Genomic DNA, 27,787 nt, shown 5'->3' with positions numbered 1-27,787 from the left:
GTATCTGCAGACCAGATAAAGAGAGAGGTGTTCTTGAAATGTATACAACATCTTTCCTCCCTGGGAGTGATAGCTCCAGTTCCAGTGCAGGAACAGGGTCTCGGGTTCTACTCCAACCTATTTGTGGTTCCCAAAAAAGAGGGAACTTTCCGTCCCATTCTAGACTTAAAGTGTCTAAACAAGTTTCTCAAAGTTCCATCCTACAAGATGGAGACTATACGCTCCATTCTTAGTTTAGTACAAGAGGTCAGTTCATGATAGTCCTAAAGGATGTGTATCTTCATGTTCCTATTCACAGGGACCATCACAGATTCTTGAGATTTGCATTTCTGGACAAACATTTCCAGTTCGTGGCCCTTCCATTTGGTCTAGCCACGGCTCCCAGAATTTTTTCAAATGTTCTGGGGGCTCTTTTTGCAGTGATCCGTTTTCGTGGAATTGCTGTGGCACCCTATCTGGACGACATATTGGTTCAGGCACCATCTTTTCAACAAGCAAAATCTCACACAGAGATATTGTTGTCTTTTCTTTGTTCCCAAGGGTGGAATGTGAATCTGGAAAAAAGCTCCTTTCCCCTGCTACAAGAGTAGTGTTCTTAGGGACCATAATAGATTCTCTATTAATGAAGATTTTTCTGACAAAGGTCAGGAAAAACAAAATCATTTCCTCTTGCCTCTCTCGTAAGGCTACTGCTCATCCTTCAGTGGCTCAATGTATGGGGATAATTGATCTGATGGTGGCTTCCATGGACATCATTCCTTTTGCTCGATTTCATTTGAGCGCTCTCCAGTTGTGCATGCTCAGACAATGGAATGGCGACCATGCGGATCTCTCTCAGAGAATAGAGTTAGATCAGTCATCAAGGGACTCTCTCCCGTGGTTGATTTCTCAGGAACATCTGTCTCAGGGCACATTCTTTTGGAGACCTTCCTGGGTGATCGTGACCACGGACACCAGCCTGCTGGGCTGGGGAGCAGCCTGGAACTTGTTTAAAGCTCAGGGCCCTTGGACTCAGGAGGAGTCTGCTCTTCCCATCAACATCTTGGAGTTGAGGGTGATTTACAATGCTCTATTGGCTTGGCCTCAGTTGTTCTCAGCCCAGTTTATCAGGTTCCAGTCAGACAACGTAACCTCTGTGGCTTACATAATTTCCCAGGGAGGAACGCAGAGTTCCTTAGCCATGAAGGAGGTTACTCAGATTCTTCAGTGGGCAGAGACCCATGATTGCTGTCTATCTGCCATCCAAATTCCAGGAGTAGACAACTGGGAAGCGGATTTTCTGAGCAGACAGACTTTTTATCCCAGTGAGTGGGAACTCCATCCGGAGGTGTTTTCCAGCTTAGTCCTCAAATTGGGGGGTGCCGGAGTTAAATCTGATGGTGTCCCATCAGAACGCCAAGCTTCCAAGGTACGGTTCAAGGTCAAGAGATCCGCAGGCCATTCTGATAGAAGCTCTGGCAGTTCCTTGGGTTTTCAGGTTGGCATACCTGTTTCCTCCATTTGCTCTCTGTCCACGAGTCATTGCTCATATCAAACAGGAGAGGATGTCGGTGATTCTAAAAGCCCCTGCATGGCCTCGCAGGATCTGGTTTGCAGACTACCTTGAGGAAGGACCTCCTGATTCAGGGTCCCTTCCTTCATTCAAATCTCATTTCTCTGAAACTTACTGTTTGGAGATTGAACGCTTAATTCTGTCTTAGTGTAGTTTTTCTGAGTCGGTCATTGAGACCTTGATTCAGGCTTGCAAGCCTGTTACTAGTTACTCACCATGTCCGGAAAGAAATACATTTATCAGGTAAGCATAAATTTTGTTTTTCATAAATTACCCATTCGCAACAATAACCCCAAAAAACTCATTACTTTTAATGCTAAATAGTGCAAAAGCACTTATTCACAGATACGGGAAGTCCTCAACCATCCCTATACATGCTGAATGGGCAACCCAAGTAGACATCTCCTAATGGAGAGATTCCGATATCTCAGAGACGGGAATATCGTAACACACAAACTAATGCTAGAGCTCTGGAACGCTACACCCTCGACCAACAGATAATCTCGTCATCATAAACCTACTCCCCCCCCCTTATTTTTCTCCTCCTTCTTTACCCCTCACACACTTCACCAGTATACACTTTCCCTGCCCAAACCCCAGACCCCCTAGTCTAAATCAATCATTCTCATCTATTTCATCCTTACCTTTCTATATTACAAGAACACTTAATGCCAATAGATTTAATTGTTAACATAATTCATACTTATCTATGTTATGTTTAAAGCTTTATGACATTTGAGGAAGGCTTTTTGAAATGTCAAACTTGGTTAGGAGACCATTCAAGAATACAAGAGCCAACAATGTAAGGACAGAGAGGTTTCCACCCATTTGGCTCTGGACATTTGGATATCTTCTTTGGTCCCTCACTTGGAAAAAAAAAGAAAAAGAAAACACAATGTACCAAATGAAGGAGTACTTGAATTGTATGACATAAATGTTGTTTTTCTTCTGCATTATTACAGTTTTGTATCAATAATTTTTGTCTAATAAAGCTATTTAAAAAAAAAAGTAGGTTTTTTAGTAGAAATATCAACTATTTCCAAAGAAAGATGTAGGCTTTGTGTAATTAAAGATAGCACTGATATAAACATTGTATAACTGATTATTAAATATTGAACACTGTGCAACTTGAAACAGTAAATTGATAATGGAAGCATAATATAATACTTGACTAATCTAATTACTTTCCCTGAAGAGATATAATGGATGGGAGCATTAACATACAGCTAGATTACGAGTTATGCGTGCTATAGAGAAATTAATGAACGCAACAAAAAGTTGCATTGTTTAACCCCCTATAGTGCAGCCATTACAATTTTTTAAAAACCCGGCTTGTGCGTGCGATATGGTGCTTTTAAGCTCCATACCGCACCAAAAACAAGTGTCGTTTTGATGTGCTCGTGCACGTTTTCCCCATAGACATCAATTTGGAGCGGCGGGTCAGAAAAAAACCTAACACCTGCGATCGCAGAATTAAATATTCTGTAACGCAGCCCCTTTGATGTCTATGAGGAAAAAAAAACGTTTAAACCTAAAACCCTGACTGTCACGGATACTGGGATGCAGGGGTTGAACCCTTACCCCCCTATGGCCTCACCCCTGCTATTTCTCTGCGGTTTTGGGCTCCTCAGAGCAACCACGATTCCCCAGACCTTCTGTTCCCCTTGTTTTGTGTGTTGAATATCATCTTGGAAGAGCTGGTCGCTGACTGCCACTTTCCCCTTCGGCCAGCCAGGCCCCTGGAACTACAGGTCGGCCGCATCATCCAGGACTACCAGTGCCCTTTGACCCAAGTCGCTCCAGTGGCCCTTTGTCCCAGAGCTCCGCTTTTCTGGGGTTTGGTGCCTCTTAGGGTGGGCCAGAGGTGGGGTGATTGCCAAAAGGGAGCTCCCTTGGGAACTGGGCGTTCCAGTTCCCCCTATAAACCCTATTCTCCCTGGTCTTCCCGGTGTATGTTCAAACCAGCATAACTCCAGACTGTAGCTTTTGGGGACTGAGAGCTTTCAAATGACACCTTGTAAGTGCCACTGCTCCACCGGGATCACCATGAAACCACCACCCCTGGGTACTGGGAATCTGTGGGACCATGGCTGTTATGGCCGGTGCCAGCTTGTCTGGAGGGGTGGGAATGGCGGGAAAATTGTGGTATTGTTCAGCGTCTTATCAAGATGAGTTGTATGTATAAAAGATGTGTGTGTTTTCCCAATAAAGTCTGTTCTGTTTTCACCTGAATGCTAGTCTGTCTAGTTATTTGGGTGGGCTCCTGCTGAAATCATTTTCCTGGGCTACATAGCAGCCTGTTCCAGCCAGAGGAAGGACCTGGTTGGCAGAGCTACCCAGTTGGGGTAGCCGGTGTATCCGTCACATTGGTTGGCAGTGGTGGGATGCTTCTGTCTACCTGGAACGTCCAAACCACCAACTAAAGATCGGATGGAGCAGTACCATGGGCTCTGGAAGGAAGAATTGAGAACATTGCTGCAGGCTAGAGGGAAAGTCGCTGGCAACAAGACAAAGGCAGTGCTCCTAGCCGAACTGATGGAGGACGATTGGGCTAGCGAATAGGCTGGTGGGTCAGACAGCTCAAGGGACCACTCAAGGGACTACAGTGTCTGACCTTCAGTGGCAGATACAGTGGCAACTGGCTCTCTATGGATCTCTATGGATCTAACCCCCCCCGAGGAGATCATTACTCGGATAGTGACTGAAGCCACCAAGGTACATAGGTTGGAGCTGCAGAAGTCTATGGGGGGGTCATGCCAGATGCCCTGGACCCCCCTTCCCAGCCCAAGAAACTACCTCACGGGCTTTCTGAGCCTTCCAGGATGACGAGAGCGAGGATATCAATGGCTACCTACAGCTGTTCGAAAACCTAGTGCCGGATGCATGGGGACACTGATGCCGATAGGGTTACTATCCTAATTGGGAAACTGTCTAGTAGGGCCCTGGAGGCTTTCCACACTGTTCCCTCCGGAGATCATCCTTGCCCGGTATGGACTCACACTGGAGGCTCACTGACTAAGATTCAGGGGGCTACAAAGGCAAGAGGAGCAGCCTTATACCGAGTTTGCCCACCGCTTAGCTCAGTCCTTGAACTCCTGGGTTACTGGGTGCCACATCACCACCCTAGACTAAGCTGTTCAATTCATACTTCTGGAGCAGTTCTACAACTGCACTCCAGAGAATATAAGGGACTGGGTAAAGAACAAGGGACCCAGAACAGCTGACCAAGCCGCCACCCTGGCCGATCAATATGTGGATGCCCAGCGCCAGGTGGCCACAGACCTCTGGCCAGCCACCCACTCTGCTCCAGCCCCAGCTCGACCCCCAACAGCTTTGCGGCAACACCAGACCCAGTCCCCCCCTGTCTACCCGACCAGAGGCAGCAATCCCCGGGGGTGTTATGGATGTGGACCCCCCAGCCATATTATACGGAACTGCCCAACAAGACAAAGAAACCCCCCAGCCCAGCTGCCAAGGAACCCTGCCCCAACTCCATGGGGAGCTCCTCAAGCCCACACCTACCAGACCTCTGCCCATTGTACTTATACAGCGAGCTCCGACCCTTATGCTGAGTGGCCAGAAGAAGGAGTGGGTGTCTTGCACAATGTCATCTCAGTAGACCAAGACAACCGACAACAACATCGGCAAGAGGTATGGGTCAAGGGGCAGGCGGCTCAAGGAATGAGGGGTACTTGGGCCACCGTTTCTTTGATTCAGCCTCACCTCATTCCCCTCTCGGGTCACACTGGATGGACCCTTGCTGTTACACTGAGTGTCATATAGGCCATAAATTAGACCCATACAATTAGTCACCCACACTAATACTTAGTGACCCCACTAACACTAGTTGTCTATAAAATAGATTATATCAAACTCTTTATTCATACCTAACTGGATTCTCGTTCTAAATTTTAGAATCCAAAATAGTTCCTTCTTATCAAGGACTTTATTTTTATTTCCACCTCTTATGGGGACTCTCGCTAGCTCTATCACCTGAACCGATAGATTGGCCTTATTAGTGAAGTGTATACCATTAAAGTGAATTGCTACTGCTGATTCCTTTACGTAATTCTTCACGTCTCTACAGTATTCCCCTACTCTCTTCCTGAGCTCCCTAGAGGTTTGACCTATATATTGGCTCTGGCAAAAATTACAAGTAAGCAAATATACCACCCATTGGGTCCCACAATTAGCATAAAATTAGATGTCACCTCTTAAAACCATAATACGTGTTGCAATTTCTGCTGCCGCATCTAAAATTGCCTGTATGTTTAAGCCACATAGATTCTCGGAGAGGTCTGTGTTTATTTACCATACTAGGGGATAGTGACTGTGCTATGGTTCTAGGTTTTTTTTGGACAAATTTACAATGTTTGATTAATGGTTTCAAAATCTCATCTCCAGATAGAAGGTGTAAATGTTTTTTAAGAATTTTGACAATTAGATCATATTGTGAGGTATTCTCAGTTGTAAAAACTATTGAGTCGCAAAAGCTGCTATTGCTTGCTTCTTTGGAAGGTCGATTTGCTGAGTTTGCATCAGATTTCCTAATAAGCTCGCTACATTTAAATAAAGAGTTTTTATTATAACCTCTATTTACCAATCTGTTTTCTAGTTCAATAGCCTGTTGGTCATAGACCGTCTGACTTTGTATTCCTTCTAAGTCTAATAAACTGCCCTTTGGGTATGGCTTGAATTAAATGTTTTGGATGTTGAGATTTAGCGTGCAAAATAGTGTTCCCAGCGATGGGTTTTCTATATGTTTTTGTGCATATATGATTGTTGTACACTTGTAAGGTTAAGTCCAAAAAGTCTATTTGTGTACTATTGTAGGAGCCTGTAAATTTGAGTCCCATATTGTTGTAATTTAAGTAGCTCATAAAATCATGGTATGAGGAATCATTCAATGGTTTTTTTGACTATGAAAATCAAGTCATCTATATATCGTGAATAGAAAATGATATCCTCACACCATGGATTCGATGGATCATAAACATACATAAGTTCCCACCTGGCTACAAACAGATTGGCAAACGATGGGGCAAATTTAGCCCCCATCGCTGTGCCACATGTCTGTTGGAAAAATTCTTGGTTAAACATGAAAAAATTGTCTGACAAAAGGTACCTTAGGATATCTCCTACATAATGTTTGGTAACATCATCCAACTCTAATTCTTTAGCCAAGAATGATTCAACAATCCGGACCCCCAAAGACTGAGGAATACATGTATATAAAGATGAAATGTCAACCACCATCCACGTGTAATGTTCCTGCCACTCAATATGTTCTAGTTTGGACTTAACCTTACAAGTGTACAACAATCGTGTATGCACAAAAACATATAGAAAACCCACCGATGGAAACTCTATTTTGCACGCTAATTTTCAACATCCGAAACATTTAATTCAAGCCATACCCAAAGGGCAGTTTATTAGACTTAGAAGGAATACAAAGTCAGACGAAGTCTATGACCAACAGGCTATTGAACTAGAAAACAAATTGGTAAATAGAGGTTATAATAAAAACTCTTTATCTAAATGTTGCGAGCTTATTAAGAAATCTGATTCATACTCAGCAAATCGACATTCCAAAGAAGCAAGCAATAGCAGCTTTTGCGACTCAATAGTTTTTACAACTGAGTATACCTCACAATATGATCTAATTGTCAAAATTCTTAAAAAACATTTACACCTTCTATCTGGAGATGAGATTTTGAAACCATTAATCAAACATTGTAAATTTGTCCCAAAAAACCTAAAACTTTAGCACAGTCACTATCTCCTACTATGGTAAATAAACACACAAAATCTACGTGGCTTAAACATACAGGCAATTTTAGATACGCCAGCAAAAATTGCAACACATGTATTATGGTTTTAAGAGGTAACTCCTTTACATCAAGCGTTACCAATCAGAAATTTGACATCCAATTTTATGCTAATTGTGGGACCCAATGGGTGGTATATTTGCTTACTTGTAATTTTTGCCATAGCCAATATATAGGTCAAACCTCTAGGGAGCTCAGGAAGAGAGTAGGGGAACACTGTAGAGACGGGAAGAATTACGTAAAGGAATCAGCAGTAGCAAGTCACTTTAATGATATACACTTCACTAATAAGGCCAATCTATCGGTTCAGGTGATAGATCTAGCGAGAGTCCCCATAAGAGGTGGGAATCAAAATAAAGTCCTTGATAAGAAGGAACTATTTTGGATTCTAAAATTAAGAATGAGAATCCAGTTAGGCATGAATAAAGAGTTCGATATCAGCTACTTTATAGACAACTAGCGTTAGTGGGGTCACTAAGTATTAGTGTGGGTGACTAATTGTATGGGTCTAATTTATGGCCTATATGACACTCAGCGTAACTAATACATTCTGCTGCTCATACTGGATTGCTATATTAATTTCTGTACATTTAACAGATGATAGTGTAGGGTATGCTGCATATTGTATATTAAATTACTAACTCATATTGGATTTATTGCTACATACATCATATTTTTGTACCCTATATTGCACAAAATGAGTGTGCTATGCTATCATTAAGTTATCTGTGCAATGGAACCCACAACAATAGCATTATACAGTTGTCCACATAATTTGAAAACCGTGTCATTTTCTAAAATCAGCCATTTCAATTATAAAATCATGCATGTGTCTATTCTCCAAACTGCTTTTCCCTCTTAACAATACCTTTTACCAATAACCTGGGTGCCATAAGTTTGCACTTTATAGCCTATTTTTAATACTAATATTTTGGCTAAATAACTTGAAAATTCTAGGGTGTTACTACATTACTCCAATGCAATCAAAGTTTTAATCTTATTTGATATTTTTAACATCACTTATATTGTTGTTTTTAAATTTAGCTGGTATAGTAAGAGTTAATTGGTCTGCGGTAAGGGTATAAATTACCTGTCTCTGTCTCTACCCACTAGTCTATGAATAAGCGCCACTAACACGTTAGACTGTCCCTTACTTTGTCTGCCCTCTGTTTGGGATAGACTTCTGTTTTTATTTGCATCAATAAAAGGTATGTTTTATATATTTTTTATAACCTGGTAGTGCCTGCATTCATTTGTCCTCTTTTTATATTTAAATAGTGTTTACGATGTGGTAGGGCGGCGGTTTAGGGGTTAATATGTTTATTATAATGGTGACGATGTCGGGGAGCGGCGGAATAGGGGTTAATTTTTTTTGTGGTGGCGATATCGGGAGTGGCAGATTAGGGGTTAACAAATTAAATATAGTGTTTGCGATGCGGAAGGGCCTCGGTTTAGGGGTTAAAAAGTAAGTTTATGGGTGTTTAGTGTACTTTGTAGCAGTTTAGTTATGAGTTTTATGTAACAGATTTGTAGCGTAAAACTCATAACTACTGCTTTTAAAATAAGCAAAATCTTCCAGCGCACCCGGCAGCAGTGAGACTTAATCACAAAAACACCAAGCAAAGTTGAAATAAATGAATATTTATACCTGTTTATTAGGAAAGTCCTTCACATATACAGTTAGGCATAATGTTGTCCCACAGGTAGGATTGAAAAACAGCAAAAGACAGGCAGCAAGGTAGAAAAATATAAAGACTGGTCAGACGCGTTTCCTTGTGTTACATCCTCAGTGACCATACTTACTACCCATGATACACTGCCTTAAATACAGGTGAGCTGTTAACTCACAGCAATCAATTAGTTAATTAAAGTGAACTTAATACTATAAGGCAGGTGAGCATGAGCAAAGTATGTGTTTTAAACTACAAATTTTTTGTCCTGTCAAGAATACTCAAATTAAAACACAAAAAATAAAATAAAAGACATAATAAACATCCTAAATGTAAAGATATGACATTATTAATTAAATACAAATGTAAGTATTAAACTGAGTGATAACAGTAATAAAAATAAAATTAATTATTAAATAATGTCTTTTAATCTGAAAAAATTATCAAAAATTACTAAAAATGTATTTCAACAATTATGTCGAAATAAGTGAACCCTGTAAAAATAAACTAAATTATACTATTGATCTACAAAAAGTTTTACATCCCAATCAAAGTTTAAACCTGCTGGCACCCTAGTTCCCAACTGAAAAATCCAGTAAACTTCTCTTTTACTGAGAGCAATACCTCTATTGCCACCTCTTGGGTGCCTAGGAATCAGTTGGATCGCCTGGAATGTCAGCAGTGAACTGTCAGAGTGGTGATGTTTTTTGAAATGCAGGGAAATAGGCGTAGTGGACTCTGGATCATCAATTGAGCGTAAATGCTCTAAAAAGCGATCTTTTAACGCACGAGTCGTTTGTCCTACATACTGCCTATAGCACCCCCTACAGGTCAAAAGGTATATAACGTAGCAGGAATTGCACGTCATATGTTCACGAATTTCAAATATCTTTTGATAATTCGTAGATGTAAAAGTAGTGCCAAAAGATGCAAAAGCACAAGACTTACACCTTTTACTTCCACATTTATAAAAACCAGGTTTAATAGAGAGCCAGTTTTTTTGAGTTTGTTGACGTGGTAACATAGAGGGAGACAGCATGTTCCCCAAGGTTTGTGCCTTACGGGACACAAAGCAAATACCCTCCCTAACAATATCTACCAAACTTTCATCAGTGGTCAATATGGGGAGAGCTTTCCTGATTATGTCACAAATCTTGCCATATTCCATACTGTAGGAAGTGATAAATTTTAATTTATTAAATTTGTCTGAAGCCTTAAATTTGCCTGACACAAATAAGTCTGTTCTGTCTAACTGATCAACATTACTTTTAGTTTGAAGTAAGGCTGTGCGTGAATAACCTCTCATGACTAATCTGTCGGTCAAATCACTAGAGTGTTTTTCATAACTTGTTGAGCTTGTACAGTTACGTTTAATTCTCATGTATTGACTTTTGGGAATGGATTTGATAGTATGATATGGATGACATGATTTGGCATTCAAAATTGTATTTCCAGCCATTGGTTTTCTGAACAACTCAATTTCTATGCAGGATTTTTGAACATTTGAATGTAATTCAATATCCAAAAAAGGAATTGAATGTGGACTAATTTCCATGGTGAACTGTAGATGGCGAAACGGATCTTGTCGTTTTAGGCTGTAACGCAGGTTTTTTAGCCTCACTGAAAAACTCGTAACGGCAGGGCTATGGGAATCCCATGAAAAAACATAATTTTTATGAGTGCGGTACTGACGTTGCGTTACAGGCTAAAAGGCTTGCGGTACAGCTATACCGACAAGACTTGTAATGTCTGCGGTGCTGTTTTAACACTGAAAATGCCATATTTTAATCGTTATAACTCGCAACGCAAAACTCGTAATCTAGGTGACCGAGTGTTGTGACTATAGGCTCCTGCTTTGAGCTCTGATTGGACAGTTGATGCGGTAAAGGTTTTCTTAATATGTTCAATTATTCCCCCTTTCATAAGCATAATAGAATTTTAATTTTAGTTAAAGGGACATGAAACCCAAAATTTTCTTTCATGAATTAGGTAGAACATACCATTTTAAACAACTTTTCAGTTTACTTCTATTATCAAATTTGCTTCATTTTCTTGGTATCATTTGTTGAAGGAGCAGCAATGCACTACTGGTTTCTAACTGAACACATGGGAGAGCCAATAACAATAGAAATATATATGCAGCCACCAATCAGCAGCTAGAACCAAGGTTATTTGCTTCTCCAGAGCTTACCTAGATAAACCTTTCAGCAAAGCATAACAAGAGAAGGAAACAAATTAAATAATAGAACTTAATTGGAAAGTTGTTTAAAATTGTATGTTTTGTCTAAATCATGAATGTCTAATTATGACTTTTTTGTCCCTTTAAGGGTGCCTTTGAGAAAACTAATTAATTAAATGACTTGAAAACTGAACATTTAACATAAACATAACATAGACTAAACATTTAGGGTTAGATTACAAGTGGATCACTAAATTATTGCTCTCCCGCAACTGGCCAATCGTGGTAGCAATTAGCGCTTATATAATTAAACAGAGATCAAATCTCTGGTTAATTTGATAAATCTGCCCCAAATAACCCCAAAATACTTTCTAGTGCAGTTTATTAAAAAATAAGGATGACAGCATCTTTATTTTTTAATAAAAGTTCTGCACTAGGCAGTTTTAAGGGCTTTAAAGTTGGTGGGAGTGGGGTTTAAAGTGTACTGAAAAGTGCCTTAACATTGCAGTCTATTGGAACTGTGTGTTCTGATAGACCACAATGTAAATATATATGTATATGCTTATATACATATATATTTATTTGTTAATATGTGTATATACACATATTAACACAAAGATATATATGTATATCAGCATATACATATATATTTATACTTGCTGCCCATCACTGCACTACTTACCCCCTTCAAAGGTGCAGAAGTTCTCATGCCGTCTCTGATGTCATCAGAACGAGGTTCCCCTATGGAAGCACGCTCTTGTGAGCGCAATGCTTCCTAGCAATGCAAACGCAAGCTCTTTTTATCATAGCAGCTATCTTATAATACCAGCACACATTATTGTCCACTTGTAATCTAGCCCAAATTCAAATGTGAAGATACATGGACTTTAGCAAACCAATGGACATACCAACATGCACACATTCATATTTTTTGAAATATGAGAGAAGTATTCTGATATATGAAAGACTATAAAGGACAAGTGTTTTATGTTTACCTATACAATAAAGGGACAGTAAATTTAAGGGAAAAATACATAATTCTATACTATGTGCATAGTTATGTAACAATAGGATATACTTTTGTCACCAAAAAACTATAGTTACCTTTTGTGCAAAGCCGTCCTCTTTTTTTCAAATACTGCGTCATGAGCTCACTATCTAATCACACTGTCTAATCACTGTCTAATCATACTGTCTAATCACGCCATTCAACCACATTTAGTGTGCTCCTGCATTAGGTAAAGTAGCTGACAGATTTACCTAGCACGGGAGCGCTAGAATTAAGTAAATAGTGCAGAATTATGTAATTATTTTCTCAACGTTTACTGTCCCATTTACAATTTTGATGTTGTGTTGAGGTTAGGGTGTGATTTGTGCCCCTAAACATTTGTGACACCAGGATATTGTAATGCTCGTGGGATAGTTCCCTATCAGACCAATCCTTGCCAGTAGTCTTCTTATCCTGGCATCAGGTGGCAAGATAAGGAAATATCCCAGAACAAAATATAAAAGTTGAGAAATGAGGAGGCAATCCAATACTCACAGTAGTGAAGGGAAAAAAAGCAGGAGAATGGTCACATAGAAATGCAGGGTTCAATAAAAGTCCAATCCTTCATGGTAACAAAGGGGTTAAGCAAAGAATGGTCAGAGACAAGCAGAGTTCAATATCAGCAGACAGTCCAATCCTTCATGGTAACAAAGGGGTTAAGCAGAGAATGGTAAGAGACAAGCAGAGTTCCATATTAGCAGATAGTCCAATCCTTCATGGTAACAAAGGGGTTAAGTAAAGAATGGTCAAAGACAAGCAGAGTTTAATACCAGGCAGACAGTCCAATCCTTCACAGTAGCAAGAGGTTAAGCAGAAAATAATCAGAGACAAGCAGAGTTCAATACCAGGCAGACAGTCCAATCTTTCACAGTAGCAAGAGGTTAAGCAGAAAATAATCAGAGACAAGCAGAGTTCAATACCAGGCAGACAGTGCAATCCTTCACAGTAACAAGGGGTTAAGCAGAGAATGGTCAGAGACAAGCAGAGTTCAATATCAGCCAGGCAGTCCAAAATATGCACAAGACAAGAAAGTATACAGCACCAAGGAGAAAACAAAGTAAACCTATACTTGGGCAAATTAGAAATGCAAAGGAGGTGCTTACATAGGTGCAGGTTCACGCCAAGGATCGCACACAGGTGAATGGGAGCAGCATCAGCGGCAAATCCGGCGTGCGGTGATGACGTCATCGCAGCGCACTCACAACAACTGCCACAACCGTGGCAACGACCATAGCGACACCGAGCGGCGTGACAGATATTGATTATATTTTTATGACTTGCCATGAAAAAATATGTTTATTTGTCTAATGCTTGTAGGATTTTCTAAACTCAAAATTGTTTGACTAGATATATTTAAATTACGGTTTTACTTTTTAATTATTTAACAAATTTCAGTCTTCCATCTGTGAATCTATTTAAAAATAAACACTTCCTTTACTGATTTTTTTCACTTAAAAAAGTACATCTTTCTTGAGTGTTGTGTCTATTTCATATTGTTTTTAATTCTTATGCAACTTTTTTGGATAGGTCAGTCTGAGAGTTATCAACAACCCATCAATAGACTTGGTAGGTTGACTTTTCATTTATTGTAACTGAAAAAAAGTGTGTATTTGTGTGTATCACTATAAGAAAAAAAAAAACTTTGTGGAAACTGTTTTATTATTTTCAAATTAAAGATCAAATGAATTACATTCCATATGATAAATAAAATAAAACAATTTAAAAAAAAAAAATAAGTTTGTAAATTTGACACACATTATACCCCACAACGGCATATTTTAAAGTATATTCTTCACAAAGCACAAATGTTGTTGAAAATATACTGTACTTTGAAAATACTTCAAAATCCAAGCGCAATCCATATCATCAACTTTGAAAATATATTATTACATTGTTTATAGTTAAAGGGACACTGAACCCAATTTTTTTCTTTTGTGATTCAGATAGAGCATGCAATTTTAAGCAACTTTCTAATTTACTCCTATTATCAATTTTTCTTTGTTCTCTTGCTATCTTTATTTGAAAAAGAAAGTCCAGAACTTTGGACAGCACTTGTTTATTGGTGGATGAATTTATCTACCAATCAGCAAGAACAACCCAGGTTGTTCACCAAATGGGCCGGCATTTAAACTTACATTCTTGATTTTCAATTAAAGATACCAATAGAATGAAGAACATTTTCTAATATGAGTAAATTAGAAAGTTACTTAAAATTGCATGCTCTATCTGAATCACAAAAGAAAAAATGTGGGTTCAGTGTCCCTTTAAATAATTTGTCTTCTTTATTTTTAAGAGGGTATTAAAATGCAGCAATACAAATATCATGGTTAGATTTAAAGGGACAGTCTACACCAAAATTTTTCTTATTTAAAAAGATAGATAATCCCTTTATTACCCATTCCCCGTTTTTGCATAACCAGCACATTTATATTAATATACTTTTTATCTCTGTGATTACCTTGTATCTAAGCCTTTGCAGACAGCCTCCTTATCTAAGTGCCTTTGACAGACATGCAGTGTAGTCAATCAGTCAAGACTCCTAAATAACTTCACGGGAGTGAGCACAATGTTATCTATATGACACGTGAACTAGCACAGTCTAACTGTGAAAAACTTTCAAAATGCTCTGAGCTAGGAGGCGGTTTTCAACTGTTTAGAAATCAGTTTGAGCCTAGCTAGGTTTAGCTTTTCAAAAATACCACCAAGGGAACAAAGCAAATTTGATGATAAAAGTAAATTGGAAAGTTGTTTAAAATTACATGCCCTGTCTGAATCATGAAAGTTTAGTTTTGACTTTACTGTCCCTTTAAAAGTTAAAAACAGTTAAACATTTTAAAGTTAAACAGACAGTAAAATATAGCTCAGACATTCTAGTGACTGGTAAACAACTGTAGTTTATTCATCTGAAACTAAAGGGACAGTAAACACCCTATAATTACAACACATTTTGTCCATCATAAATATCTGATTAGAATGTTCAGCACTAGTTGTGTTGATATTGTTTATATACAGAGCAAACAAACTACAAAATGCAATTTAAAAGTGATAAATAAAAAGCAGTAGTCTTATTTAGTCATATCCCATTACTAAAAGGAGAAAATAGTTTATTACAGGCCATGTTTCATGTAATTGGTATCTATATTGCTCTATTTGTGCAAAATCAGCACTTAAAGGGACAGTCAAGTCAAAATTAAACTTTCATGATAGGGCATGCAATTTTAAACAACTTTACTTTTATCATCAAATTTGCTTTGTTCTCTTGGTATTCTTTGTTAAAAACAAGACCTAGGTAGGCTGAAACTGATTTCTAAGCCTTATCTCTGCATTTTGTCAGTTATTTGGTCTCTGCTCTGCCACTCACAACATGCGCACACACATACACATAGAAACACAAATATATAAGCACACGCACATGTATAAACACACACTCACACAAATATATATATATATATATATAAAGTTCAGATATATTTATATGAGTAAATATATGATACACACAGCAGAGCTATACGAGATGCTATGTTGAAAGTAGGGGATTGCAGCACTCAGAAAAACTTCTCTTAATCTAATGCGTAGAAGAAAAGCTGAAACTTTGTATCAAACAGAGGCTCACAGACATATGGTCCAATTAATAAGTAACTCATTTATTAAATGCAGGTAATCCTGAACCTAAATATGCCACTGCAGTGGAAGGCCTAAAATAATCACATGACTCATGATTACAGGGTACAATATACCGACATTCTCAATGTGGCATAAATCAATGACTAAAATATGAAAGAAACATGGGAAATTTATAATGAAACAAAACGTCCCAAAGTAACAAAAGTTCCACAGATCTTATCTGTATTGATGTCGATATTTTCTTTCATGCAATTGCAACATACGAGCTCATGTATAAACAGTACCGTTATAAGTGAAACAGCTGACAGGTTCGAGGTGAGAGCGTCCTCCTATGTCAGCTAACGTAACCACGAGTACTTGATAGTAATAACAGGCTTATTCCAAAGAATATTATTCCAAAGTTCGACACAGTCATTTGAAAATCAAGCAGCAGTAAGAAGTACCTGGTATGGTGTTGATTGATAACACTCAAGTTTCCGAAAGGAAGTTTGGCAGAGGCGAATGAAAGTTGGTCTACCCAGGAGTGTATCTCTAAGCTCAACTTGCACAAATAAGGTGTTAAGGAATCAGACGAGAAAATTGGGTGAGACGAAAGCCGGATGCAAAGTCCCGGCTCACTTTATTCTACGCTTCATGCTTGTGCCTAAAGATACCCGGTCGTTGCTGCCTGACATCTATCCTCACCTGGAAGAGGTTGTATGTGTTTTCCTTTTTCCTTCATTGCCGTCTTTGGAATAAGCCTGTTATTACTATCAAGTACTCGTGGTTACGTTAGCTGACATGGGAGGATGCTCTCACCTCGAACCTGTCAGCTGTTTCACTTATAACGGTACTGTTTATACATGAGCTCGTATGTTGCAATTGCATGAAAGAAAATATCGACATCAATACAGATAAGATCTGTGGAACTTTTGTTACTTTGGGACGTTTTGTTTCATTATAAATTTCCCATGTTTCTTTCATATTTTAGTCATTGATTTATGCCACATTGAGAATGTCGGTATATTGTACCCTGTTATCATGAGTCATGTGATTATTTTAGGCCTTCCACTGCAGTGGCATATTTAGGTTCAGGATTACCTGCATTTAATAAATGAGTTACTTATTAATTGGACCATATGTGTGTGAGCCTCTGTTTGATACAAAGTTTCAGCTTTTCTTCTACGCATTAGATTAAGAGAAGTTTTTCTGAGTGCTGCAATCCCCTACTTTCAATATAGCATCTCGTATAGCTCTGCTGTGTGTATCATATATTTACTCATATAAATATATCTGAACTTTAAAAATATTTTTGGGGTCTGCACCAGGACCTGGTCTAGCTAGCGCTATCCAGGTTTTATCTATTGTTTCAGGCAGTTTACCTGTAAGTGAAAATCAGGGCGCCTGACTACCATATTTCTCTCCCTAATTTTTGATTAACTCATATATATATATATATACACATACATACATATATACACACAGGCACATATGCACACACATACACCACTTACACATATGAGAATTTATATATAGAAATTAACACACATACACACACATGTATAAGCACTCACACACACACTCATACACATATATATATATATATATATATATATATACACACACACACACGTGCAAACAGACATATACACACACTCACATATATGAGAATTTACACTACAATTACACTGCTTACAGTTATTTTTTCACTGATCTGACACTCACTACACACACACATACATATATATAAATGCGCACACACACATATATAAAACACACACATAGACATATAAAAGACACCCTCAAACACATGCATTAACACACACACACATTATATACCCCACAACTGTCCCGATTTTTGCAAGACAGTCTCGATTTTAGGGTTCTGTCCCACTGTCCCAGGGTGATTGACATTAACATTGTCCCTCATTGCCCTATACATTTTTTTTAAAATTCTATTGGGTCCATACATGGTCATCACGTGACCACATTCTACCAATACACAGTCAGTGGTTTGTGGCGCATGTGACTGCATGTGCCATGTTGATTCGTCTTTGAGCTCAGGCATGAGAAGGCAGAGACCGTGCCGCGGTGTTGTCTCAAGGACTAACTTGAAAGCTCTGACTTGTCACCTCAGGAGCCTCACTGTGTCTACTTACTAGTGAAGTGTGGCAGTGTGCTGTGAGTCTCTTAGGACAGCAGTCAGGACTACTCTGGCCATGGGTAAGATCTGAGAGAAGTTCAAACTAAGAGTCGGATCATGAGCATCGCTAGAGATTTATCTCCCCTTTAACCCCAGGCTGTTTATTCACAATTTGTTGCTTTACAGTTGTACGATGGGTTTTGCAACATACTCCTAGCCCTATCCCTCCAGTGTGAGAAGTGACCACACGTGGGGCCTGATCCGATATGCAGCGTCACCCGCGAAAGCCGGCGACGCCGAATTTTGCGTGGGTTTGGTATCCTATATACGGCGTAACCTAGAAGTTACGCTCGTATATTTCTTGCTTTGCCCGTAGTTTTTTGGGCCATAGACAGGTATACCAAACCTGCGCAGTTTGGTATCCAATATACAGCGTAAGGACTTACGTGGCGAAAATGGAGAAATCTTACTCCATTTTAACCTTGCCACAAAATGCAGCCGTAGTAAGCCTTACGCTGTGTATTGGAGCCCCGTAACTCCCTAAACTACCTGCCAAATAAAACCTAACACCTAACGCATGCGCAATGTCTATCTACCTGTCAACCGCGATCCCCCGCCGCAATCCCTTATAAGTATTTAACCCCTAAACCGCCGCTCCCGGACCCCGCCGCCACCTACATGATCCCCCTACACAGTCGCCACCTACATTACATACCCCCTAATGTGAGCCCCTTTACCTGCCGCCATCTACATTACATACCCCCTAATGTGAGCTCCTACCCCACCACCAGCTATATTAAAATTATTAACCCCTAATCTAATCACCCTACACCGCCGCCAGCTATATTAAAATTATTAACCCCTAATCTAATCCCCCTACACCGCTGCCAGCTATATTACATTAATAATCCCTAATCTAATCCCCCTACACCGCCGCCAGCTATATTAAATACATTAACCCCTAATCTAATCCCCCTAAAGTAATCACCTCTATTACCAGCCCTTAAAAGGGGCTTTTGCGTGACATTGCCCCAAAGTAACAGCTCTATTGCCAGCCCTTAAAAGGGCTTTTTGCGGGGCATTTCCCCAAAGTAATCAGCTCTTTTACCAGCCCTTAAACGGGCTTTTTGCGGGGCATTGTCACAAATTAATCAGCTCTTTTGCATCTAATCTAAATCCCCCTACACCGCCACCACCTATAATAAATGTATTACCCCCTAATCTAATCCCCCTACAACGCCGCCACCTATATTAAATAGATTAAGCCCTAATCTAATCCCCCTACACCGCCGCCAGCTATATTAACTATATTAACCCTAATTATATTAGGGTTAATATAGTTAATATAGTTATTATATTATATATATATTAACTATATTAACCCTAATTATATTAGGGTTAATATAGTTAATATCGTTGTTATATATATATTAAGTATAATAACCCTATCTAACTCTAACACCCCTAACTAAATTCTTATTAAAATAAATCTAATTAATATTAATATTATTAATTAAAATATTCCTATTTAAATCTAAATACGTACCTATAAAATAAACCCTAAAATAGCTACAATGTAATTAATAATTACATTGTAGATATTTTAGGGTTTATATTTATTTTAGAGGTAACTTGGTATTTATTTTAACTAGGTACAATAGCTATTAAATAGTTAATAACTATTTAATAGCTACCTTGTTAAAATAATTACCTGTAAAATAAATCCTAACCTAAGTTACAAATACACCTACACTATCAATAAATTAAATAAACTACAAATATCTAAACTAAGATACAATTAAATAAACTAAACTATAAAAATTACAAAAAAAACAAAACACTAAATTACAAAAAATAAAAAAGATTACAAGAATTTTAAGCTAATTACACCTATTCTAAGCCCCCTAATAAAATAACAAAGCCCCCCAAAATAAAAAAAATTCCCTACCCTAAACTAAATTAAAAAAGTTAACAGCTCTATTACCAGCCCTTAAAATGGCTTTTTGCGGGGCATGCCCCAAAGAAATCAGCTCTTTTGCATGTAAAAAAAAAAACATAATACCACCCCCCAACATTACAACCCACCACCCACATACCCCTACTCTAAACCCACCCAAACCCCCCTTAAAAAAACCTAACACTAAGGCCCAGAAGATCTCCCTACCTTGAGTCGTCTTCACCCAGCAGGGCCGAACTCTTCATCCAATCCGGGCGATGTCTTCATCCAAGCGGCAAAGAAGAAGTCTTCCATCCGGCGATGTCTTCATCCAAGCGGCAAAGAAGAAGTCTTCCATCCATTAATTAGATAGGGGGGTCAGATTAGGGGTTAATCTATTTAATATAGGTGGCAGCGGTGTAGGGGGATTAGATTAGGGGGTAATACATTTATTATAGGTGGCGGTGGTGTAGGGGGATTTAGATTATAGGCAAAAGAGCTGATTTCTTTGTGACAATGCCCCGCCAAAAGCCCTTTTAAGGGCTGGTAAAAGAGCTGATTACTTTAGGGCAATGGCCCGCAAAAAGCCCTTTTAAGGACTGGCAATAGAGCTGTTTACTTTGGGGTAATGCCACGCAAAAAGCCCTTTTCAGGGCTATTTGTAGGGTTAGACTTAGGTTTAGTGGTAAGGATAGTTTAGTATTTTAGGGGTTAATTAATTTAATATAGGTGGCGGCGGTATAGGGGGATTAGATTAGGGGTTAATTAATTTAATATAGGTGGCGGCGGTATAGGGGGATTAGATTAGGGGTTAATTAATTTAATATAGCTGACGGCGGGGTAGGGGGATTAGATTAGGGGTTAATAATTTAATATAGCTGGCGGCGGGGTAGGGGGATTAGATTAGGGGTTAATAATTTAATATAGCTGGCGGCGGGGTAGGGGGATTAGATTAGGGGTTAATAATTTTAATATAGCTGGCGGCGGGGTAGGAGCTCACATTCGGGGTTAGGTAATGTACTGGCGGCGGTATAGGGGCTCACATTAGGGGGTAGTTAATGTAGCTTGCAGCGGTATAGGGGCTCACATTAGGGGATAGTTAATGTAGCTGGCGGCGGGGTAGGAGCTCACATTAGGGGGTAGTTAATGTAGCTGGCGGCGGGGTCCGGGAGCGGCGGTTTAGGGGTTAATAACTTTATTAGGTGGCGGCGGGGTCCGGGAGCGGAGGTTTAGGGGTTAATACATTTTTTATTATTAGGAGAGTGAGGGGGGATAGCGTATAGAGGGGTATACGTGTCGGGCTATGTTTGGGAGGCGTGTTAGACAGTACGGGTGATTTAATAACTTAGTCAGGTTTTTTATGCGCCAGCAGTTTCTAAAGTGACGTAAGTCACTGGCGACTCCAGAAATTTGTACTTACGCAGATTTCTGGACATCGCTGGTTTATCAGACTTATGGCACTTTAGCATCTGACGGCGCCGTATATTGGATAGCTCGAGTTGCGAGCTGAAACTACGGGCGGCGGGGGTTCCCTCACTTGCGCCCCAAACTACGATCTATCTCGGATCGCGCCCCCAGTCTCCATTATTATGTCACATAAAGCAGACATTGCTTTTAATTCTGCATATTAGAGATGTGGTTTTACTACCCAGGCAGGTGGGTGAGGGGACAAGGGGCAGGCTGACATCAAACCGGTCCTACAAGTAAAAGTTGAAAAAAGTCAGATCACTGTTTGTAGCGGGGGTAGGGAGGCTGCTGGTGCAGAAGCCAGGGCAATTTGTCTGCTGTCTGCTCAGCTGAATAGTTTAATTTTTTGCAGAGTGATCTTTAGTGGTCTCTGAACTGTTTGGCAGCATCAGTAAATTATTTGAAAGTTGTATACAGAGCTAAAGTTTTTGTGGGATTTATATACTGCGCCAAATGCCTTTGTTTTTACACAGAGCACTTAATAGCTGCTTTACAAAAAAAAAGTAGCAGCTTTAATTTGTTAGAAATATTCCTTCTGCTGTCAGGTAAAATGTTTGCTTCAAGCAAAGTCTGCACAGACTACTGGTTGCAGACTGGGGAAAGAAGCTTGGAGTGGTTACCTAGGCAACCAGAAAGTATCCCCCTAGTAACAAAAGTCAGTTATCAGAGTGCTTATACTTTAAAAAAAAAAAAAATGTCATGTGTTTTATGTTCTGCCACTTGTCAATCCCACTCCCCAGACCCCATCGCTGCTCCTGCCCACCACACATCACACTTTTGTTCAGTGGGGGGGGGGGGAGCTGGGGGGGTGTCCCTCTTTAGGATTTTGAAATGTTGGGAGGTATGCATCCATACACACATGTATAAACACACACACACACACATACATACATACATACATACATGTATGAACACACACAAACACACACACACATGCATACATACATACACACATGTATAAACACACACAAACACACACACACACACATACATACATACATACATGTATGAACACACACAAACACACACACACATGCATACATACATACACACATGTATAAACACACACACATACATACATGTACAAACACACACACAAACACACACACACACACATACATACATTTATAAACACACACATACATACACACATGTATAAACACACACAAACACACACACATACATATATACATGTATAAACACACACAAATACACACATACATGTATAAGCACACACACATCTATATACAGATACACACACTCTCACACATGTATAAACTCACTCACTCATACATACACACACACAAACATAAACACACACATATACACACACACACTCACACACACACATATACACTCACACATATGAGAATTTACACTATAATTACATTGCTTAATTTACAATGCCAGCTCTATTTACCTAGCCAAGTAGTACAGCACTTGCAGGGCGGGCTCCAGCTGGTGCTTATAAGAGTAAACACCTCTGAGGAACAAGGGGAATACTAATTGTAACATCGCCATCTGTTGGCCTCTAATAGAAAATTATATTAAAGAATACCAAAGGTTTCAGTAAAACTCCAGGGCACCATTACTGTGTGAGTGCTGATCACAAGCACTCTCTGTGACAGCAGCTAGTCTGGCTCTGCTGTGGGGTGGGGGGGGATTGCCCTGTTGCCACCCCACCCACCCCACCTTGGCAGACCAGGTAAATATAATCAAAATGGTAAATATAATCAAAATGTTTTACAGTGGATAAAGCTTGTACTTAATTTTAAAATCAATCCATTTCTGTATACAAAATGTAATTACATTTTGTATGCAAAACCATGAATATAAAAATGACTTTAATATGCATTAATGCTAAATATCTCCTGTTATCAATACTTTTTGATAACTGATTTTTATTTCTTTACATTTTCAGGTGTATCTTCATCTGTATATGCTGCTCCCAGTTATCCTATGAGCTCTGGTAAGTTTTTTCCTGTTAACATTGTACAAGTATGTATAATAACTAACTTCTATATCACACAAATGTCACTAAGGAAAAAGAGCAATACAGCAAGAGTCATTCAAGGAAATCTCACTGAATACAGTGAGGCACGGTATATAGTGCCCTCATCAGCCTTTACCCCTTCACCAGTTGTTGTGTTTTTTTACATAGTTCATTCTCTGTAGCTCGTTGAGCTTAAATCAGGCAACTACATGAAATAACAAATGGATTAATAAATCTTGAGAAGTTGAAATTTCTGGAGAGATCAGAGTCCTTTAGCTGATTTTTCCCATTGTCATTTAAAGAAAGTAAATTACCTATTAAGCAGACATGTTGTAGAAGATTAATGATTATGAGCTCTAATATTCAGTTGGTCAAAAATATTTTATAAAGGTTAAAGTGTGCTCTAAGAGAGAAGGACAAAACGTGTACAATGGGTTAAATAATGGATGAACCATTAAAAACTTCTTTAAATGACATACCTGTAGAAAAAAAAAATGTTAATTATCTCCCAAAGTTTTCATTTTTCCCATCCATGTGGATGAAAAGAAGAATTGGTAAGATGTTACAGAGGTGAAAATTGGTTTTCAGATTCTCCATTAAAAATAAAAAAACATGTGTTTTACCATTTCCCGAAAATCCACTTAAAGTGAAGGTAAATTTTGATGCTAAAGTGGCCGTTTTTAAAAAATTTGATTAAAAACAGGGGCACTTTAATTCATCAAAATTTACATTTCACTCGTTGTGAAAAAATACTTAAAACTTTTTTTAAAAACTTGACAGCCGCTTCAGCTTCCCCCAGTCGTTGCATCAAAATTTACATTCACTTTAAGGGGGGTGAAAAGGGGGTAGGGTGATTTATGAGGATACCTATAACTCAAAAACCAAAGATGTCACAGATGTGAAAATGGGATTTAGATTATCCTTTAAAAAGAAACACACGTTTTACCATTTCCCAAAAATCCACTTAAGGGGGTGATTTATAAGGATACCTAAATCTCAAAAACCGAAGATGTTAGAAAAATTATAATTTAAAATCTTTATTATAAAGTGAGTTTACTTGCCAAATTTCTTGCTCCTAACTTCAGTAGTTTCCAAAATTTGGATATCACTAAAAAAATTAATACTCTCTTTTCACATCTGACAATTGAGTCATAATATATAATTACAATTTAATATTAAAGTAATTGTAAATAGAATCAAAATAACATATTTTTGATGTGCTGGAAAACTCACCAAGTTGATGTCAGAGAGTGTGCAAGTCAAACAGTCACACACGTGAGAGCACACGTCGTTGAAAGTGTTCATGTTTTTCACTATTTTGTACAAATCACAAAATCAATGCGAGAAAATAGTTTATTATACAGGCCATGTTTTATGTAATTGGCATCTACATTATTCTATTTGTGCAAAATCAGCTCTTAATATAAGTATAAAATTATTTATATATATATAAATATATATACATGTATATAAATATATATACTGTATATATACACACATGCACACACTCATATACACGTATATGAGAATTTATATTACAGTTACACTGCTTCCAATTATTTGCTCACTTATCTGACACTCACAACACACACACATATAAACACACACAAACATATATAAATGTACACATATGCACTCACATGTATAAACACACACACATGCATATGAAACACACACACACTCAAACACATGCATAAAAACACACATACACACATGTATAAACACACACACACATATAAACACACATTAATACACACATACACTGACACACATGTATAAACACACACATATATACAGTATCTCATAAAAGTGAGTACACCCCTCACATTTTTGTAAATATTTTATTATATCTTTTCATGTGACAACACTGAAGAAATTACACTTTGTTACAATGTAAAGTAGTGAGTGTACAGCCTGTATAACAGTGTAAATTTGCTGTCCCCTCAAAATAACTCAACACACAGCCATTAATGCCTAAACCGTTGGCATCAAAAGTGAGTACACCCCTAAGTGGAAATGTCCAAATTAGGCCCAATTAGCCATTTTCCCTCCCCGGTGTCATGTGACTCGTTAGTGTTACAAGGTCTCAGGTGTGAATAGTGGGGAGTAGGTGTGTTAAATTTGGTGTTATCCCTCTCACACTCTCTCATACTGGTCACGGGAAGTTCAACATGGCACCTCATGGCAAAGAACTCTCTGAGGATCTGAAAAAAATTTGTTGCTCTACATAAAGATTACCTAGGCTATAAGAAGATTGCCCAGACCCTGAAACTGAGCTGCAGTGGTGGGCAAGACCATAGAGCGGTTTCACAGGAAAGGTTCCACTCAGAACAGGTCTCCCCATGGTCGACCAAAGAAGTTGAGTGCACATGCTCAGCATTATATCCAGAGGTTGTCTTTTGGAAATAGACATATGAGTGCTACCAGCATTGCTGCAGAGGTTGAAGGGGTGGGGGGTAAGTCTGCCAGTGCTCAGACCATATGCTGTACACTGCATCAAATTGGTCTGCTGTCATCCCAGAAGGAAACCTCTTTAAAAGATGATGCACAAGAAAGCCCACAAACAGTTTGCTGAAGACAAGCAGACTATGGACATGGATTACTGGTACCATGTCCTGTGGTCCTATTAGATCAAGATAAACTTATTTGGTTCAGATGGTGTCAAGCGTGTTGCAGCAACCAGGTGAGGAGTACAAAGACAAGTGTGTCTTGCCTAAAGTCAAGCATGGTGGTGGGAGTGTCATGGTCTGGGCTTTCAACAGTGCTGCCGGCACTGGGGAGCTACAGTTCATTGAGGGAACCATGAATGCCAAGATGTACTGTGACATACTGAAGCAGAGCATGATCCTCTCCCTTCGGAGACTGGGCCGCAGGGCAGTATTCCAACACTATAATGACCCCAAACACACCTCCAAGCTGACCTCTGCCTTGCTAAAGAAGCTGAGCGTAAAGGTGATGGACTGGCCAAGCATGTCTCCAGACCTAAACCCTATTGAGCATCTGTGGAGCATCCTCAAATGGAACATCCACTAGCTCTGTGATGCCGTCATGGAGGAGTGGAAGAGGACTTCAGTGGCAACCTGTGAAGCTCTGGTGAACTCCATGCCCAAGAGGGTTAAGGCAGTGCTGGAAAATAATGGTGGCCACACAAAATATTGACACTTTGGGTCCAATTTGGTGTACTCACTTTTGTTGCCAACGGTTTAGACATTAATGGCTGTGTGTTGAGTTATTTTGAGGGGACAACAAATTTACACTGTTATACAGGCTGTACACTCACTACTTTACATTGTAGCAACGTGTCATTTCTTCAGTGTTGTCACATGAAAAGATATAATAAATATTTACAAAAATGTGAGGAGTGTACTCACTTTTGTGAGATACTGTATATACACATACACACACTCTCACACATGTAAAAACTCACACACACATACGCACACATGTATAAACTCACACACACATATACACACAAACCTAAACACACACATATACACACACACGCAGACATATAAACACACTCACACATATGAGAATGTACACTATAATTGCATTGCTTCATTTACAATGCCAGCTCTATTTACCTAACCCTGAACCAAAAAACACAGCTAACCCACTCACCTAATGAATGCCTTATCCCATCCACAAAGCAGCACATGTCCTTCCTGCCTAGTCACGTACAGCACTTGCTGGCCTCTAATAGAAAAATCTATCAAAAAATACCAAAGGTTTAGGAAAGCTCCAGGGCACCATCCCTGTCTGAGTGCTGATCACAAGCACTGTCTCTCAATGACAGCAGCAAGTCTGGCTCTGCTGTGGGGGGTTGGGGGGGAGACAAATTGCCCTGTAGCCCCCCCCCCCCTATTTGCCACTGTTGGCAGACCAGGTAAATATAATTAAAATGTTTTTCAGATGATAAAGCTTGTACTTGATTTTAAAAACAATCCACTTCTGCAAACAAAATTAAATTACATTATGTATGCAAATCCATTGCCAAGCGATGCTTTACTGCTGATATAAAGCATGAATATATAAATGACTATAATATGCATTAATGCAAAATATATCCTATGATCAATATTTTTGATGACTGATTTTTATTTCCATATAGTTCAAAGTCTACCTTTATATCCATATGTTGCTTCCATACCCAGTTATCCTACAAGCTTTGGTAAGTTTTTCTCCTGTTAACATTGTAAAGTATGAATAATAACTAACTTCTATATCACACACATGTCACTAAAGAAAAAGAGCAATACAGCAAGGGTAATTTAAGGGAATCTGACTGAATATAGTGAGGCGCAGTATACAGTGCCCTCATCAGCCTTTACCGCTTCACCAGTTGTTGTGATATTCTACATAATTCAT

At 39.0% G+C, this 27,787-nt stretch overlaps 1 protein-coding gene across 1 annotated transcript in view; it reads left to right on the top strand.

Moving 5' to 3' along the window:
• Positions 1 to 27,787, top strand: part of LOC128660593 (inter-alpha-trypsin inhibitor heavy chain H3) — a 342,570-nt gene that overhangs the window by 252,977 nt on the left and 61,806 nt on the right. Inside the window, exons 15-17 of the mRNA XM_053714519.1 lie at positions 13,805 to 13,843; positions 23,348 to 23,395; positions 27,531 to 27,590. Coding sequence (XP_053570494.1) covers positions 13,805 to 13,843; positions 23,348 to 23,395; positions 27,531 to 27,590 — 147 coding nt within the window. The remainder of the gene's footprint in view (positions 1 to 13,804; positions 13,844 to 23,347; positions 23,396 to 27,530; positions 27,591 to 27,787) is intronic.

This window comes from Bombina bombina, chromosome 5 (assembly GCF_027579735.1).
Source record: "Bombina bombina isolate aBomBom1 chromosome 5, aBomBom1.pri, whole genome shotgun sequence".
NCBI classification, from domain to species: domain Eukaryota; kingdom Metazoa; phylum Chordata; class Amphibia; order Anura; family Bombinatoridae; genus Bombina; species Bombina bombina.
The sequence above is the reverse complement of the archived record's forward strand: the minus strand, read 5'-3'. Positions and strand labels throughout refer to the sequence as shown.